This window comes from Thamnophis elegans, chromosome 8, assembly GCF_009769535.1.
Source record: "Thamnophis elegans isolate rThaEle1 chromosome 8, rThaEle1.pri, whole genome shotgun sequence".
Lineage (NCBI taxonomy): Eukaryota > Metazoa > Chordata > Lepidosauria > Squamata > Colubridae > Thamnophis > Thamnophis elegans.
This window is the reverse complement of record NC_045548.1, coordinates 14,290,997-14,309,773: the sequence shown is the minus strand read 5'-3', so window position 1 is coordinate 14,309,773 and position 18,777 is coordinate 14,290,997. Positions and strand designations below refer to the sequence as shown.

The 18,777-nt window shown below is 37.7% G+C and overlaps 2 protein-coding genes across 2 annotated transcripts in view; one reads left to right on the top strand and one right to left on the bottom strand.

Annotated features, from left to right (window-relative positions):
- The window catches only part of ADNP2 (ADNP homeobox 2), a 24,375-nt gene extending 11,630 nt beyond the window's left edge, over positions 1 to 12,745 (top strand). Inside the window, exons 3-4 of the mRNA XM_032222602.1 lie at positions 3,165 to 3,254; positions 4,127 to 12,745. Of these exons, the coding sequence (XP_032078493.1) occupies positions 3,165 to 3,254; positions 4,127 to 7,048 (3,012 nt within the window). The 3' untranslated portion in view covers positions 7,049 to 12,745. The remainder of the gene's footprint in view (positions 1 to 3,164; positions 3,255 to 4,126) is intronic.
- On the bottom strand, positions 11,922 to 18,777 carry LOC116512235 (biogenesis of lysosome-related organelles complex 1 subunit 4-like). Its single transcript, XM_032222603.1, has 5 exons — positions 18,289 to 18,777; positions 17,880 to 17,951; positions 16,148 to 16,249; positions 15,338 to 15,472; positions 11,922 to 13,331 (listed from the first exon to the last, which is right to left on the bottom strand). The coding sequence occupies exons 1-5, from the start codon at positions 18,556 to 18,558 to the stop codon at positions 13,230 to 13,232; spliced, it is 681 nt and encodes a 226-aa protein (XP_032078494.1). The 5' UTR covers positions 18,559 to 18,777; the 3' UTR covers positions 11,922 to 13,229.

The window sequence follows — 18,777 nt, the reverse complement described above, 5'->3', positions numbered from 1 at the left end:
TACAGTTCTTTACTGTAGCCTTGTTCTTGGGTATGTATGGTTTGTTCTTATTGTTTTGTTTCTTAACTTAGAGAAGTTGGTGGATTTCTTCCTTCTTTAGTGTTTTTCATTCATGAAGTGATCTCAGACTTACCATTTTATCTGACAAGTCATTCTTCAATCAGTCATCTTAATGAAGAGGGCTTCTACAGTTAACTTAAACCAGTGTATCAACTTTATTTTATTTTTCAATTCATCAGGATCAATAAAGCTTATTTCACTTTCTTCGTGTTTATAAAGCAGTTTTCTTCTATTTATGATCCATTTAGATCCATTTCCTAACAAAGATAGAAGAATAGTTCAACCAGCTTTGTCTCAGCTTTTGAAATACTTTACCTTCCCTTATTTGCTTAGGCTAGAAAGTTGTCAATTGCTATATTATTACATGGGGCCTTTTTTGTTTAGGCACTAGGTCAGACCTGGGCATTTTATAGGCGACATCCAAGCCTTCGATTGTGCCTCCTAGCCCACAGTGGGGGAGGGGGGATAGCAGTGGGGGCGGCAGCAGCCCTCCACAATAGTCCCAATTTGTCACATGACCCCATGGGAAAATTAATTGCCCACCTCTACTATAATTTCTGCTGTCTCTGTTTTTCTCAACAGACTCTGCATCCAAATATTTAATTACTGGTAATCCTTTTCTTTTTGTACACTGGATATTTGGGCTTGAGTAAATGCTATTTTTGAGTGGCTGTTTCCTATAATATCATAGGCATATCCCATTTTTCTCCTTCGGCCTATATTCTATGATTCTTGTTGCCCGTATTTACCACATTGGTAGCAGTGCACTTGGGTTGTGCACACTGAGGATCAGAAAGGGCAAGGGAGAGGAACAAGCAGGCTATCTATAGGCAGATCATTCAAATCTAGAATGATTCCTGCAATGTTCTTTGCTTACTTGAATGTATACATGACAATTCAAAAAATCAAACTTACAAATAGGGAAACCTGTTACTATTGTTCTGCATTTATTGCTGACTATTTCTAATGTAAAAATATTCCCTCATTTTTTATATCTCTAATTTATTTATTTTTCACATGGGACAATACTTTTTCAAAAAGTTGAATAAAACATCCTTTTCTTGGACTTAATACAAGTAGTCCTCAGTTAATAATGGTGATTGCAATACAGTTGTAAAGCGTGATGTTACGTGACCACATTTCTTAGCAAAGGCAGTGCTGTTGCCATCAATAAGCGAGGATCTTGCTTGACCATGACTTTTGACTTCCTGTTGATTTCTCCATTGACTTTGTTCATGGGAAGCCAGTAGAGAACTTTGGAAATGACAATCATGGAAATACTAATGGCTAGAATTCTGAGGAATAGATCATAAATACTATTCATTCAGTTTTCCTGCAAGTTTGAACAGTCACTGAGCGAGTGGCTGTTAAATGAGGACTACATGTATGGGTCTTTAAAGAAAAAAAAATACATACTTTAAAAAAAAGCTACTTTTAAGCCTAAATTTATCTATTTTGCCTAGTCTCCTTGACTACAGTACACGTCTAGGTAGAAGTCTAAATTAAACAACTGAATAAATATTATTTTAGATTTCATAGTTTTCTGTGGCTTAAACATATTTTAATATTGCAGTTATAATGTGTGCCTGAATACAGATTAGTCAAATATACCTATATAAAAATTGTCTTAAAATATAGTAGTTTATATTTACAACCCTGTAAGATAGCATTTGACATAACTAAATGTCATGCATTTTAACTGAAGAAAATATATTCTGTATTTAATATCACTTATCATAGATTTCTAATGTTGATGAGAAATCTTAAAAATTGAATCCATGGTTGAATTAATACTTCATCAAGTTTAGTTGTACTGAACATTTAAATTGATGACAGGGAAAAACATACTGAATACATAGAAGCATGTGCCTCCAGGAGCAACATTCCCCCAGAGATATGTATGCTTCCCACTCTTCAAGTAATTTTGAATTCCATAAAAGACTAGTTTTGCTCCCAGGATTGGGGCTAGGGTATTTTGGAGTCCCTGTCAAATCTTGTGAATGTTGTTGATGTGTCTGAACATTCACTTTTTATTTATATTTATTTATATTTTGTGTTTCTAGACTGCCCATCTTCCTCAAATTATAAATATTGTAAACTGCTCTGAGTCCTTTTGAAGTTAGGTGGCCTCAAAACTCAATTAATTTGATTGAATTAAGAAGTAGATGGGATAAAATTTTTACTATTGTTGGATTGATTATCACTGCTAAACATTTGAAAACATGGCTGTAAGATTTACTTGTACTTTCACTGTGCTCCCTACTTCATTCCCCAAACCATCAGAGGGAATTCTGCATCAGCACAATTTTCACTCTTGCCATCTTCAGAAGATTTCAATACTTCATTACGGTGAGAGACCAGAATAGCATCTTCACAAACATTTGGGGCTATTAATGAACCAGGCTAGCTTGCCATCCAATTGGGAAGTGCAAAAAAAACCCCAGCATCCAACCATCTCACTTAATCCATCCCCTTCCTTTCTTGTTCTTTATTAATTTTTGAGAGAGGACAAAAGCACTAAGAAAAGATGCAACACCATTTCTTTGCTTAATTTAAAAACCACGATAGAGTGCCCTGCCATCTTCATTTCAAAAGGAGAGAGAAAACAGGGTAAGGTGAGAATTTTCCTCAATAGGGACTTGCTCACCCAGTGACTTCCAAACTTTTTTCCTGCTCCATAACTGAGCCAGAAATTTCACTACTGAAGACCTCCAGCATTGTGAGAATGTGAAGTGCTGAGCTCGGATTGGCACAAACCAGATAAAATTACTGATTTCAAATGAGTGGGCCTACTTTAGCTGGCTAAAAGCTATTCTTGAAAATCATTTAGGAATGTGAAAGCAGTTATGGTCAGGATAGTAATGTCAAGTCTGTGAGGCCATAATTCACCTTTGGAGTGGATTATTTTTAAAAATTAAAATAATAAAGGTTATACATTATGCTTTTTGGTATTTGTAGTTTGCTTGGGCTATACGATTTGGAAAAAAAAAGTTGGGGTATTACACCAGGCTTTGGAATCTCAGTTTAATGTTAAAGTAACTGCATTAAGCAACATTTTATTTTAGTTATGGGCTATTTTCTTAACCCACCTTGCTTTTTCTTAGACTCTGAAAAGTTTTGATCCAGGGGAAAAATATTTCTCTAGTACTTCATGGAATGATGTATCTCATTGGGACAATGTTACTAAAAGAAAGGTATGTAATATAGTTATCACCATTTGAAGATTTAAATGGATTCAATTGTTTGAGTATGCCTTGTTAGATTAAAAAAAAACAATTTTGATTTGAAAAGTTGGTACTATGTTGTATTATAAGACTTCCTTTAATTTCAAAAGCTAATGTTCTATAACAGGGGGAAATGTTCTGAAAATAGAATAAGAAAATTGATTATTCTATATTTTGTCAGTCACCTTATTATTTTATGATAGTTTTCTTCACTAAACTGTCAGAATTGCATAAGAATAAGTAGTTGCTTTTTCTGCATTTTGAAAACAAGTTACTACAGCTGTTAGTTTTTTGATAACTCAGTAATTAACTATATTGAACATCTAATTGGCATATTTATTCCTCTACAGTTCCATTAACAACTTTTCCATATTCTGCTTTAAAATTTTTATCTTAATTTGATGGACTAAAGATTTCCATTGATATAGTCCTTTAATTTTCTTTTAACCATAGATGGTAATAGATATTTGATATTTATTTTGGTAATTCTTGTGTAAACTTATGATATAGAAGAACATTGCTTCTTCCCTTTCTTTCCTCATTTATTTCTGGTCTTAGACTAAGCTGGAGTCCACACTGCTGGTATTGTAGTAATTTGACTTATTCTTAGCGAACAGCAGCAAAAAGTTTAGATTTCACTTAGCTTGGTCCTAATACTATTTGTATTATTATATTAATATTATTTAAAACAGAAAAGAAAGCTAGATCATTATAATCTCCTGAAGAAGAGTTCATATCCAGTTAACAAGACTGTGATGCTTTTTTGGTACTGTGCATTGACCAGTTGATACACATATTATTTGTGAGTTCTACAAAAGATGCCCCTTTTTCTTATTTTTCAGAGATACAGAACAAATCCATATTGTTGCAGCTTGTGCAAATTTTCATCAAAATTTCTTAATTCTTTCAAAAATCACCTGACTCGCTACCATGAAGATGAAATGGATCAAGAGTTAGTTATTCCTTGTCCAGAATGTTCATTTGCTTCTCATTCTAAGACAGTAGGAAAACACCTCCGAATGTTTCACTCCAAGAAGAAAATACAAAACTATAATGTGAGTGGTGGTATGAGACAATTCCGGAACGATGCAGTAAACTTTGTATGCCAGAAATGTCAATTTTCTGACATGCTGTACTACAATACAAAGAAACATGTGTTGGTAAGCCATTTTCAAAATCTAATAAGTACATATTTTGAGGAGAGGCCTGATGAGAGCGAAGAGAATTTTACTGACCACTACTGTAAAAAGTGTAATGCTTTTGCAAATAGCCGGGATTCTTTAATATATCATGTCTTAACATCTGAAGTACATAAAGATCTGGAGAACATATTGGGACGTGTAATTTCAGTTCAGCCTAAAAAAACAGGACAAATGAAGTCACTGCAGATTATCAATATTGCTCCAAAGCCATCTACAATCAATACTGTTTCACAACTGAATCCTACCTCTGTAGGATCAAATTCTACATCATGTTTTCAGCTTCCACTTCCATCAGTTAATCAGAATCAAAATACGGTATCGACAAAACCAGTTCATAACGTGGTTGCACCTTTGACTGTTTCAAGTAGCGCCAATAGTATGACAGCTTCAACTTCTGTTGACCGGTTACATATTGCCCTTCTTTCGGGTTCTCGCCCAGCAAATCAGAATACTGTTAGTCTTCAGCCTGCAGTTTCTCAGCCAGTCTTTGTTTCTCATCGTTTCCCCTTAAAACAGCCAGTAAGACCCAGAGTTTTTTGCCTAAATCAACCCACAGGAAACATAAACAGAGCTGTTCCTCCAGGAGTAATTTCTTTCACTCGACCTATCAGGCCTACTCTGCTTCCTGTAGGTAATCAATCAGTCAGAACTATCAGCAATCCAATTATGCCAGGGCCTGGTGCTATTCCAGTTAACAGACCTTCATCACCTGGGATCCTTGCTGTAAATCGGCCTATTGGCAGTGGGCCTGGAGTTCTTCCAGTTCCCCAAACAATTACATCGGGAGTTCTTCAGTTTAACCATCCAGTCACACCAGGGGTTCTTCCTGTAAACCCATCGGCCGGACCTGGGATTGTACAGTTTAATCAGCCAGAAGTTCTTCCAGTAAATCAGTCTGTTAGACCTGGAGTGTCTCAGAATGCTACTTTACTTACCACTGGACCTATGCTCAGACAGTTAATTCCAACTGGCAAACAAGTTAATGGAATACCTACATACACCCTTGCACCAGTTTCAATGACTTTGCCTGGGCCACCAGGTGGTGGCATGGCAACTGTTCCACCGCCTCAGGTGCCTGTTCAGTTGATGCCATCTGGCCCAGTTGCCCAGCTGTCTCAGGGACCTGCTACTGTGCCATCTCCTGTTGCAGTAAGTTCTTCTACAAATACTCCTACCAAGACTTCTCCAACCAGTACTGCAATGAATCTAGTTCTTAAGCAGGCTAAGCAATGGAAGACGTGCCCCGTTTGTAGCGAGCTTTTCCCATCAAATGTCTATCAAGTGCACATGCAGGTGGCCCACAAATGTAGCACATCTAAGAGGGAGACGACTTGTGAAATAGACAAAGTTGCAGTCTGTGCACCTTTTCTGAGGTGGCTAAAAGATAAGACGGTGAGATGTTTTTCTTGTAAATGCTTTCTAACTCAGTCAGAGCTTTTAAAACATATTTTTGTCCATGGGTTAACTTGCCTCTTCTGCACCAATATTTTCTATGATTTAAAAGGCCTTGTGACTCACACACAAACTGCACATAATGGAAAGAAGGAATTGCACTCAAATTACGATGATAAAGGCTTTCAGCTTGCGAGTGATTCTGAAGGTCAGTTAGTATTCCCTCATTTTGACTTCAGTATAACTTCAAAAGAACTTGGTGAAAGAGAAGTGCATCTTGTTGTACTTGCTGGTGTAAATTCAAGGACACTTATTCCTTTGTATATCAAACTACATCAAGAGGATGCCGAAACGAGCAGAGAGAACAAGAACGTTTCTACTTGCCCTTTTTGTTATGGTGTTTTCACTAGCAGAGATGCTTATGAAATGCACTTGAAAGAGCGGCACCACATCATGCCAACTGTGCACACCATTTTGAAGACTCCTGCTTTTAAATGTATCCACTGCTGCGGAGTATACACTGGCAACATGACTCTAACAGCTATAGCTGTGCATTTGCTTCGATGCCGCAGTGCTCCTAGAGAGACCTCGCCAGATATGAAGATGCAGGTTGACCTTGATGTGAAGCAGGATCTACCACTTATGAATGGGGAGAACCATGAGGATGATCCTCTTTCAGCCAAGAGGAAACAGTCTGATCATCTTTATGCTGCTTCTGTTTCAGAAGACCAAAGCGATGAGGATCCGCCATTCTTCATTATAAATAATGGTACAGCCCAAGTTCCAGCAAAGGAGGTGAATTGTGTGCCTTCAAAACGACAAAAGTCTGATCATAAAACTGAAACCAAGGGAGAGACTTCAGCTGAAGATCTTCATCTGTTGGTGTTGAATCCGAAGCCATTCCAACAAAGCTCAAATGAAGTCCAAAAAAGGTTTCTTGCAGATTATTTTCACAAGAAGCCATATCCCAGTAAAAAAGAACTACAATTGCTGTCGTCCATGCTACGTGCATGGAAAGTGGATGTTGCATCATTTTTTGGGAGAAAGAGATACTTCTGCCTAAAGGCAATAAAAAACCTCAAGCCATCCGTGCTTTTGGGCTTTAATATGTCAGAACTTAAAAATGTAAAGCACAGTTTGAATTTAAATTGTGAACTGGAAGATGTATAATTTTTTTTTAAAAAAGTAGTCCTGATATCAGGCAACCAAGACTGCATATTACACCAGAAACTATTCCACTTACTTAGTTTTTTTGTAATATTAAAATATTACTGTTCTCTGGCTACATTTGCATACAGTAGTAAATTAGAATTACAAAAAAAAAAAGATTTATCATTCACAAGCATTTTTACTTTGCCCATACCAGTCCTTAGTTCTGGTCCATCACTAACACTGACTATAATAAGAAATCAGCAAGAAGAAAAGGCTTAATGCCAAATTAAGATTCAAATTTAGACCTGCCTTTTGGCTCCCAAATGAGCTGACTTGGATGTGTACTTTGAATTCTGGCTCATTAGATGTACAACAGTTGTGAATCCTAGGTTTCTCCATTTAGGTAAACACAGGTTACTGTAGTTCTGACTGGTGGATGTGGTACCAAGGTTGAGTTGCAGTGCAATGTGCTGCTTCTGAATGATAAACTAGATTTTTTTTTAGAATCATAGCTCACTCTTTTGTGTGAACACAATCAGTGCCGTGGGGTGTATTTCAGAATACCTGAAGTTCTAGTTCCTTTTGTTCTGTTTTGTTCCTTTGCTTATGATGTAGTTTTGTCCATGGGATTTTATACAATTGTGTAACAAATTTCTAGATTTTTTTTTTAAAAACAATTGTTTCTAAAAAAAATAAAATGTATAGTTTTGGTAACATATCAAAATTGGTTAGATGATTATAACAGCGTAAAAGAACCATCCCCTCCATTTAAAATTAAGATGCTTGGCTTTTAATATGACCTTATCACATTTAAAAATGTTCAAACCTGACAGTGTATAGGCAGTACCAGATGCAAAAATACTGTTATTAAAACACTTGTTCCTGTAGGTACAATGGTACTTCATGGGATAATTTCAAATGCTGTTTCTGAATTTTTCCTTAGTAAAAAATTCTAGATCTTTATAGATGTGCCATTGTTTTTCTGTAGCCTTGGTTTCCAAGTATTGATAATGCATCTTGGATTAAATAAAGTTAGGAGCTACCTGTTTAATTAAGATGTATTTGTTTTCATCATATATCCCAAATATGCTACTATAATTTTTAATTATGCCATTCTTGTTAGAGAATTCTGTGAGGCGAAGCTCATATATTTGGAAGATGTCCAGGTTGAAAAAATTGATGTAGTCTAAAATGGTTATCTAGAGCTAACTTTACTTAATGCTGTAACTTGATGCGAGCATTCTAATTCGCATTTTGTTCCAGAAAAGTATAGGTATTGCATTCATGACTATTACTGTAATCCCTTTGCTGACAAATAGTCAAGAGCAATATTGGAAATAAGTTCTTGACACTTCGCTATCTTGCTGTGAAGATTGTCTTGGAATATGGGATTAAAGGCAATTCTTCAGCAATCAAGTGTGGGAATATGTTGCATTGTGACTGATACACAAATTCTTGGGTTATGATAATGGCAGAATGTGAAAGAATGCTTGCCATTTATAAGATTAGGATCATTTTTCTTCAAAATGCAGAGTGAAAATCTCTGTCATGTCAATGATTTGATACTGCGAATAGGCAATAGTTTTGTCTAAAGTTATTCAAGGGATAAGCCTGCTAGACATTTTAAAACAAAAGTAAGGCTAAAGCTGTGGCAGTTTTATTACCACTATTTAAAATATGTTGGGGCATTGGATGATTGAAGAGTTTCCTGATCCAGAAGGTTAGTCTTTAGTCCCTAGAAGATAACTAGCTATTAATTTGCACAGCATAGCTTATTATTGCCCTATCAGAGAACATTTTGTGTGCAGACTTTACAGTGCATTTTAGTTATTAAACTAAATAAATTAAACTAAACTTATGGGAAGACTTGTTTTGATGAAACTAAATGTAAATAATCGCAATTTAAGCACTTACATTGCAGGCTGTTAGATTTCTACAAATGACAGAATTGTAAGAAGGTTTACTGGTTTGGTTTCTGTTCTTTCAAAAAGCCTCATTTTCTAAGAGTTCTATCAAGGCAGAGATATTTAAATAGAATTTAATATCGCTGGAAACATAGAAACTGAAAGGTCACACCCTGTACTAGCACTGATAATTATGTAGCAGGAATGAAGGACTTGGAAGACCTGGCCACTGAAAGCATTCCTGGCTCTCACTTCATCTTTCAGGATTATTGAGATAAATATTAGATTCTGAAGTGAAGAATAACATTGACTAAACCCACGTACAAAATAAAAGGACTGCAACCAATTAAAGATATGATAGACTCCAAGATTAAACTGAGGGGAGTTTAAACTGCTATTTGGTCAAAATTCATACAGTATAGTCTTATTTTTAGAAAAGGAGAATAAATACACTTACTGGATGTCATTTCTGTTGTTATTTTAAAACTACTGTATAACTTTTGATTTCTTGCCAACATTGGAAATTGAGTTGTTACAATAGTAGTGCTTTTGCTTAAGAGTTTCCTCAATTTCATTTTAATTATTTGTATCCTGTATTATTTTTACAAGTAATAATCAAGGTGGCAAATATATCACTCCTTCTTCCCCCTATTTTCCTCACATCAACAATCCTGTGAATTGGGCTGAGAGTGACTGGCCCAAGGTCACTCATCTGGCTTTCATGGCAAAGGCGGGATAAGAAGTCATGGTCTCTAGCAAGATAACTTAATCATCACAGGGTTCATTTCTTTGCAAGTACTCAAGATTATGGAGGAGCAAAATTAATACAATGTTTTATCTGTGAATCCAAACATAGCTTTTGCATCTGTGCTATATTGCAGTAATTTAGTATCTACTGCTTCAATGTTAGCTAATTGGTGGGAGCCCAACCTAGCCAGCAGCAAGTTATATGGACTGATAGTTTTGCTCTATACGTGTTTCTCATTACAGTGTTAGGATCTTGTTCCTTTTCAATGTTTTAATGAAACAAGTCTGCATTAATGGCCTTAAAGCACTCCCTTTGGGAAGTGTTGAATAATGGTACAAAAAGGGCTGTTTTCTGAGTTTGAACTAGCTATTTCATAACATAAGATGGTTGTTTCAAGCTCAACACCTCTGGAATGGTTGGAGCATACCATTTAAAAGTAGAAACATTTGTCCCCGCAACACTGAATTTGTGGCAGTAAACCACTTCAATAGGCATGAATTATGCTTTGCAATGGCAAGGGACGCATGGCGTAGACTTACTCATACTTCTAGGCTGTGCATAACAGGGTCATCATACTTCTCACTTTTGCCCACTATTTTCTGATCACAACTTCAAACTGTATGTGCTGGTTTTTAAACCAAAGTAACAAAATGAATTGCTTGTCAGTGGTTTTGATCCAGAGTAGTGGGTATTAGCCTCTGGGATGTTGTAAGTTCAGTTGGGGTAGCCATGTGAGACTCAAATATTCTTCTGGTACTTTATTCTTCAACTTAACACACAAAGAATGGACAATTGTCAAGATTTTCCCTGCTTGTGTACCAACACTACTTTTACGTTGCACATCTAGAATATGAAAAATTATTCTGTAATAATACTGCTTATATGTTTTCTGGTGAAATATTGGGCTTGTTCCCATTCTCACTTTTAATCTGTATCTTGTATTTTAAAACATAATGAAATTTCAGTGTTCTGCAGTTTGATAACATTTACTTTAAAAAAAATCTGGTGGAAGTTTTGAAACATGTTATATTTATTTCCACTACATTTTATAATCCCTGCTTTGAGATCATCTCTGGTGTTACCTTTCCTTTTGCTGAGGCTCTTTAAGCTTTTAGCAGTCTATATACACCTTATCCTGGAAAATCACATTTCTGAGTTATACTGGTTTGGTGCATGTCTGAGCTCTGCATGCTTCTTTTTAACTTTACAAATTTTCACGGTGACAGAGTGGTCCTCTAATTGGCTGCTTCATTTTTGAATAGTCAAGAATTATCAAAACAAAAAAGGGGAACTTCCCATGTTGCAGGATATTTTCATTTATTGTTTGTGTCAAGTGATAATCCTCTCATTCATTGATATTTTCACTCCATTAGAATAGACATTTCATGTCTTTGGCATCATATCCTTAAACCAGGTTACACAATATCCTTGTTCAATTCACATTCCAGACCTTGGCCAGGATTACTAGCACCTTTCTATTTACTGATGTTGTCTTTGGCATTCATCTCGTGTCATATACCTTACTAGTAATTCACAGAGGAATCCAGAGGCCAGGCTGAAAAATTATAATTGTTTTTTGAGTGGTCATCAGTAAAATCACATGATCCACTTTTCTTCCCTACATTTAGTTTACTGATTTAGGAGAGGTTGAATAGTTTCTGATGTATGTACCGACATTACTACTTTACCATATACCATATCAGGTGCAATGAGCAGTTACTTCCATGTAAAAGGCTATATGGTCAGGTCTGAAAATGAAATGCTTCAACTTGTACTTATACCAGGTCTGATGGATGTATTTCCCTTGAAGTAAAACTTTAAAAGGCTTAAATGGTTTATATTGTTACCCTTAGTAAGTGTAAATTCCTAAAAACTAGAATTTTGATTCAGTTGTTCACAATCATGTTGATTTGGTAATGAAAAAGACAAATGAAAAAATACATACCTTCCTAATCAATTTAGCCCTACTTTCTCTTTGTTGAACTAGCATTTTCCCACTTGTCAATAATTCCAAGAAATACATATAGGTAATGAAACATCTGCAAGCAAATAATCAAGCTCAGAGAGTGCCAAGAACTCCTTTTCAGTGAGGTATGCAGCCCAGAATTAATGGGAGCTGAAATCCAAAATGTTTGAACAATGCAAATTTGTCTCCCATAATTTAAGACTAGACATGATTGGCTGATAATATGATGGAGGTACAAGCAGAAAAAGGTGATTCCTCAAATTATATTCTATAAAGCTTTCACATGTTCCTTTAATAAAGCTATCCCTATCGTAAATCAGGTTACTTGCTTAGTATATACTACTAAGCTCCATTTCATTTTTACATCAACAGTTTGTGCACCATGGTTAAGCAAACTTCAGAATAAAGGTTAGAATAGTTCTTCAAAAATGTCATATTCTCCGTTAAAAATAAAAATATAGAAATCAAGACCCTGTTCACTGTAGCTTTCTGTGACAAAAACTCATAAAAGACTCCCTTGCCCACCCACAGGTCCCATTAATTCATAGTGTATAGTTGTGGCGGGAACTTGGCTATTAATACTTTTCCCCCCTGCCATCTTAACATTGTAAAAAAAGCCAACCATCTTGACAGTTTCTCAAATGCATTTAGAATCTTAAGATGGCTTTGTAGTTAAGATATGGACAACATGCTTTAAAATGGCATTTTAATCTAAAAAATTAAAAGCTTAATTACAAGTTAACAAGTGCTTTGCTGATCAAACATTTCACATTTTATATAAAAGGATATTCATGAAAAACTTTATGAAATAGTTGCTTCTGCAACTTAGCAAGCTACATATTGCTGTTTTTCTTTAATATATAGCACTTCAAAGAACAAAGTTCCTTTTACTATGCTCTAGTCAGCCAGTGGATTTCTTCTTGCTGTGTTGAACAGAATCAAGATCATTACCAACAATACGTATTTTGCTCCTTACTGCACTTCTAAGTACTATTTCAAAAATATGCCTGTGGAACAGAGATTAACAGCAGGAAACACAGTATACTTTATTTTTCCCACTTACGTCTCTACATAATAAACTTTGTTAATCTTCAAAAAGAATTAGCCAGAAAACCATGGAACACAGTTTGGTACCTGGCTGTAAAATCTTTCTTACCCTAGACTTATACCAGGAGAGAGAGAAATACAGAGGTGAATTATATAGGTTGGTTTTTCTGAACTATTCTGGCTGAAAATAATGGCTGGAAGACCTTCCTCCTGTATATCCAGTCCCATTCCCTCTCTAATCTCTCAATTAAGAGGATAGTGTTAGATTTACTTACAGTTTATATAATATACTGTACATACTACCGTTTCTTGATAAAATTAGCTGCCCCTTAAGGCTTTATATTAGATTGTGCTTTAAGATACTAGTATATTATTTCTACAGAAAATCCAGCTGAAGTAAATGCGCTTGAAGACAAACTGGGACATACAAAGAAGGCACTGTAGTTTTCCGGAAAAAAGTGCAGCAACAATCTAAAGGCCAGCATGGATCTTACTGATAATACTCTCCTTTCCATGTTACCACTTCCAGTTTAATCACATACATTGTCCTTGATCAAGACAAGGAAAGTAGTCTTCAGTCTTGAAGAGATCAAGTGGCTCATACAGGGCTTGATTTTGCCTCGCTGAAGATGATTTCTGTAATGAAATTCTACATATCAAAATACTTTTACACCTGACTTTTTTAGAACCTACAATTTAATAGTTTTGAACAAAATGCCCCTCTTAAGTTTGTGTGCCTTCCATGAAATATACCAAGCAGACTTTGAAAAGATTAGAACTACATATACATTTCAATGTGCATAAGGGATTTCTGGAACAAATTATCAGAAATGTATCCACTATTTTTCATGGAAAGTCTGTTGGGATTGTGGAGTTTTCCAATATGCAGAGCACAAATGAAAAACCTCTGAATCATGAAATGTGCTATGCCGTTTGCAAGGCTTGCATAGATGCCTCAGGCATATTTTACAGCTTTTTTCATCCACTAGTATGCTAACTTGCTTCACTTGAAAAAGTGAATCGGCATTTCATTCAGATTATCTTACTCCCCCATCCCAAACACAGAGCCAGGAGATGCATGACAATGGGGACAAAAGGTGCAGAAGCGAAGTCTGTCTTCTCAGGTCCATGTTGGCTGTTGCCTTCGTAGTAAATGATAGCAGTAACTGCTATGAAACAGTAGCGGAATATGACATTCCCCCACTCCTCCATTATTGGTTATAAGTCTCATTATTCCTGATTTAATTGAACTATCCTTATCTTTTGGTAAATAATCAGGTCAGTCTGCCATGCAAACATGCTCAATGTGCACAGATGATTTCAATGTTGCAGTTGTCCAATAAAAATATTTTAAGTGCAAAGGTAAACATACTGAACAAACAAGCCTAGGTAAACCACTAGCTATAAGAGGTTCTAATACATCAAGAAGGGGAACCTTTCTATCTTTATTCCTTTTATTTGGTTAACTCCCAAATCAGTGAATGGGTTTTTGCCCTTCAAAGTATTTATTTCAAGGAAATATCTTTACACAGCTTTTATAAACACATGTAAACCACAGAAAGGAAATGGAGAGTAATTGAGCAAGATAGCTCATCTCACTGCATCCTCTCACATGGTGAAAGAGGATTACTGACCAAGCCAAAGATTTCTCTTTATAGAGGACCTGAGATGTATAATTTTTAATGTTTGAGGTCTAACTTGTAGCAAGTTAGAAAGACCATGTAAACAAAAGCAGCCTATCAAGAACTATCTGTTATAATTGTGGCCGCTCCCAAATGACACTTTCAGGGCAGTACCACACAGCTTTAGATAACTGTAGGAAGGCCATGTGGTAGACTGGCCACTTCTCCCTCACAAAGGTGATCATCGGAAAAAGTAAGTGAAAAGATGTGTGACAAGGGAAGGAGGCGCAAGGATGTGGGACCTATGGGGAAAGAAACAGGCCCAAGCCCTGTGGGAACTCGGCCAAGAAGAAGATAGGTCCAAGGGACTCGGGCGAAATGGAAAGAAAGAAAACCAGGTGGGGGGCTGCAGAATCCCTACAATCAATTGTAAGGCTAGGCAACTTGCCAAGTGCCCAATTTGCTCATCTGACCACAGGGGCACTGAAGCGGCTGTAACTTTGGGTAAACATTGTTAGTTCCTTTGTTCGGTGCCATGGTAATTTAGAACAGTCACTGAAGGAACATTCTAAGTTGAGGACTACCTGAATCAGTCTTATATACAGAATAAGAAGCATGGTGGATGAAATGAGCATGCTTATCCAAGCCCCTCCTCTGGAGGACAACAGGAGCAGATAATTTGTTGTCCTCCAAATTCCTTTGTATTTATTTAAAGGAACACCCTGAAAAAATAATGATTAAAATAATCATTTGTCCCCCATTTTTACATTCTTTGAAAATCTAAAATAACTATCTCACTGAATGTTAATTTGGAAATTATTTGCGGTAAATGTATCATAAATTTAAGAATTCCTAATAATCGATCATCCACCTTGAGCTTATGGAAGTTATGCATCTAGATTTGGATCAGATTTGTCCCTGCTATAGAGATTAAAGAAGTCTAAGGTTTCTATAATCTACTCCATAAACTAATTTCAATTTGTATCTTGCATCTTTTCAGCCTTAATAAAGAAAACTTACATTTAAAAAAGATGGCACGTTGATTGTGTACAATAATTTCTTTAACGTATTTGGAAAATTTCCAAGGTCTGATTCTGCCTTTATGATCTGTTCCTCCATTCCAGCCACATTATTACCAATCATTTTTACAAAGGCCTGGTTTAAAAGAAAAAGAGAAAAAATAGCAATAACAACGTTAACAAAGATGGTTTAATTTCCTAATTTTGAATTAGAATACTGGACTAAACCTGAAAAGAATTAAACTTCTTTAACCGTATTAGGTTAACTGCAGTGATTTCCTTAACAACCGTGGCAAGAAAGGTGGTAAAATGGGACAAAATTCACTTTAAAATGTCTCACTAAGCAACAGAAATTTTGGGATCAGTTGAGGTTGTAAGTTGAGGACTACATGTAGAGATTCATTAGATTTGAATACCAAAATGTATTTTCTATGATAGGAACTTACACATTACTAGGCAATACTAATATTAGACTTATATGTTACCTGAGTTTCAATTATTAAGTGAAATATCATCTTTAAAATAAATTTACATTTATCTTTAATATTTATCAAAGATACATGTGTTCATTAAAACATTGGGAAAGCAGTGTGAATAGAAACATATAGTAGTTGTCCTTCAATTTCTTGCTGGAAATATTTTTTTTATCTAGATTATGATTAAGGATCTGCAAAGAATCAAAGAATACACTTAATTATCTCTTGCTATGCTGACATTATAAGGCTTAACCTCCAAAAGAAAAATAAAATTGAAAATAATTTCTATTAGCCTTGTAAAGAGAACCTAAATATTGACATTTGAAACACAATACCTCTAGTTTGTCAATCTTTCTATAGAGCTTCTTCATTTCCATTGCCTTTGCATGAATATGTGGCACACTTTCATTAATTACTTGAGAAGAATCATTTCTAATCTAAGAGAAAAAAATACATACTTTACTGTTAACAAGTTAGGGAGAATAAGCTTTGACAAAATCTAACCAATGCATTTAAAATGGTACACAAACCGAGTTATCTTCTAAAAGAATGTATGCAACCCATACAAATTGATTTAACAGTTATTGGTCCTCCATCACCGAAGGTTTTTAAGAAGAGATTAGACAGCCATTTGTCCAAAATGCTACAGGGTCTCCTGCTTGAGGAGGCAGTTGAGCTAGAGCAGTGTTTTTCAACCTTGGCAACTTGAAGATGTCCGGACTTCAACTCCCAGAATTCCCCAGCCAGCATTTGCTGGCTGGGGAATTCTGGGAGTTGATGTCCGGACATCTTCAAGTTGCCAAGGTTGAAAAACACTGAGCTAGAGAATGACCTCCAAGTTTCTTTTCCAATTCTGTTATTGTTATTAACCTAAGGCTTCCTTCTGATCTGTTAATGCTTCTAGATTTGCTAAATGTAGATTTCAACAGTTTACTATACACTGCAGATATAGAAAACAGGTTACAAGACCGCATAGAAATCAGAATTGAACACCACTATCTTTTATTGTTATGACAAATGTTTAGTGGTGGCGCAGTGGTTAGAAGGCAGTACTGCAGGGCTAAATGACTACTCACTGCCAAGAGTTTGATTCTCACATTCTCGCCAGCTCAAGGTTGATTCAAGCTTCCTTCCCAGGTCGATAAAATGAAGACCCAGATTGTTGTGGGGCAATATGCTGATTCTGTAAACCATCTACAGAGGGATGTAGCACTATGAAGCAGTATATAAGTCTATTGTTATTATCTTTTTAGTGTCAATCAGGATGCCTAAAAGCATTTCTGCAGTCCTTTCATTTCAACCAGAATGCGGCCGCGCGAGCGATTGTGGGTGCACCTCGCTTCACCCACATAACACCTATCCTCCGCGAGCTGCACTGGCTACCTGTCGATCTCCGGGTACGCTTCAAGGTGCTACTTGTCACCCATAAAGCCCTTCATGGTAGTGGATCTGGATACTTGAGAGACCGCCTACTGCCAATTACCTCCACGCGACCTATTAGATCTCATCGATTAGGCCTCCTCCGAGTTCCATCTGCCGGTCAATGTCGACTGGCAACCACGCGGAGGAGAGCCTTCTCGGTGGCAGCTCCGACCCTGTGGAACGATCTCCGTGGAGATTCGTACCCTCACCATCCTCCAGACCTTCCGCACAGCCCTCAGAATCTGGCTATCCCGTCAGGCCTGGGGTTAAGACTGTAACCCGCCCGAATGGTATGAATGTTGTGTTTTAATTATGTATTGTCTTATATGTTAAAAGTTTGTCTTCCTCCCCCCCCCCTTTTAAGTTGTGAGCCGCCCTGAGTCCCCCCAGGGAAAAGGGCGGCATATAAATAAACTTTAACCTAACCTAACCTAACCACAGGTTGCTTTCAAACACCGACAGCATAGGACAGTCTACCACAGGGGTCTCCAACCTTGTCAACTTTAAGCCTGGTGGACTTCAACTCCCAGAATTTGCTGGCTGGGGAATTCTGGGAGTTGAAGTCCGCCAGGCTTAAAGTTGACAAGGTTGGAGACCCCTGGTCTACCACACACCGACTTACGCATTTTTAGGTATCATACCTACCATGTCCAGCATTCCCACAAACTCATCTACCCTGATCAATAAATCTTCAAGGCTCTTGTCCAAAGTCCCGATCTGCAAAAAGACAAAACCAAAACAAGACCAAATAAAGGCCACCGGTTACGTGAAGCCACTTCCCGACGGCCTTTTACTTTTGGCTCGCTTGGGATTTAAAGCGATTTGCTACGAAGTCGAACCGCTGCTGGGTGGAAACCGTTACGGCCCCTAAAGACCGCAGCATCGGAATGCTTGCCAGAATGACCCCGGGGGAGAATCCCCTCACGACCACCCTCTGGAGGACGAGGCTGTGCGGGGAGAGAGAGGGACGAAGACGGCGCGGGACGACGCGCCAGGTTTAAAGCGGGCGAACCGGCCGGCGTTCAAAGCGGGCGCCTCCCGTCCATTCACTCGCCTGCCCGGCTGAGGCGGCGTTCTCGAGCGGCGAAGGGAGCAGGTAGGCGGCGTAGTCGGCAGCCGCCGCGGCCAGTAGAAACTCTCCGCGCGATGCATCGCCCGTCGCCGCGTGCTCGTCGCCGATTCCCGAGACGTTGCTGTGGCTCTTGGAGACGTGGCCGCTGTCAGCGCTCGAGGACGAGGAAGACGAGGAGGAGTGAGGCAGCGGCGGCGGCGGCGGCGGCTCCTCAGGGACGATGACACAAGGAGCTCCGGCCGCCTGCGCCATCTCCCCTCCCGTCTTCCGGCTCTCGCCCAGCCGTCTATCACCTGATTCGGGGCGGTTTAAATCGGAGGCCTTCGAAATGACAGCTTAATTGTCGCCCCCCTCCCCTCCCCTACGGAAGCTCAGCGAGGACAGTTTGAGCGACTGGAGTTACTCGCTCGCCTTTTTCATTCACGTTCTGCTTTAGAGAGTGGAGTCAAAACGAGTGTTTCGAGGTGAAGC

Excerpts from the sequence above, each read along its gene's own strand:
- LOC116512235 (XM_032222603.1), bottom strand. The coding sequence starts at position 18,558 with ATGGCGCAGGCGGCCGGAGCTCCTTGTGTCATCGTCCCTGAGGAGCCG. Across the intron at positions 17,952-18,288 it reads ACGCCGCCTCAGCCGGGCAG|ATCGGGACTTTGGACAAGAG; the intron begins GCGAGTGAATGG and ends GTCTTTTTGCAG. Across the intron at positions 13,332-15,337 it reads ACGTGCCATCTTTTTTAAAT|AAATCATCTTCAGCGAGGCA; the intron begins GTAAGTTTTCTT and ends ATTTCATTACAG.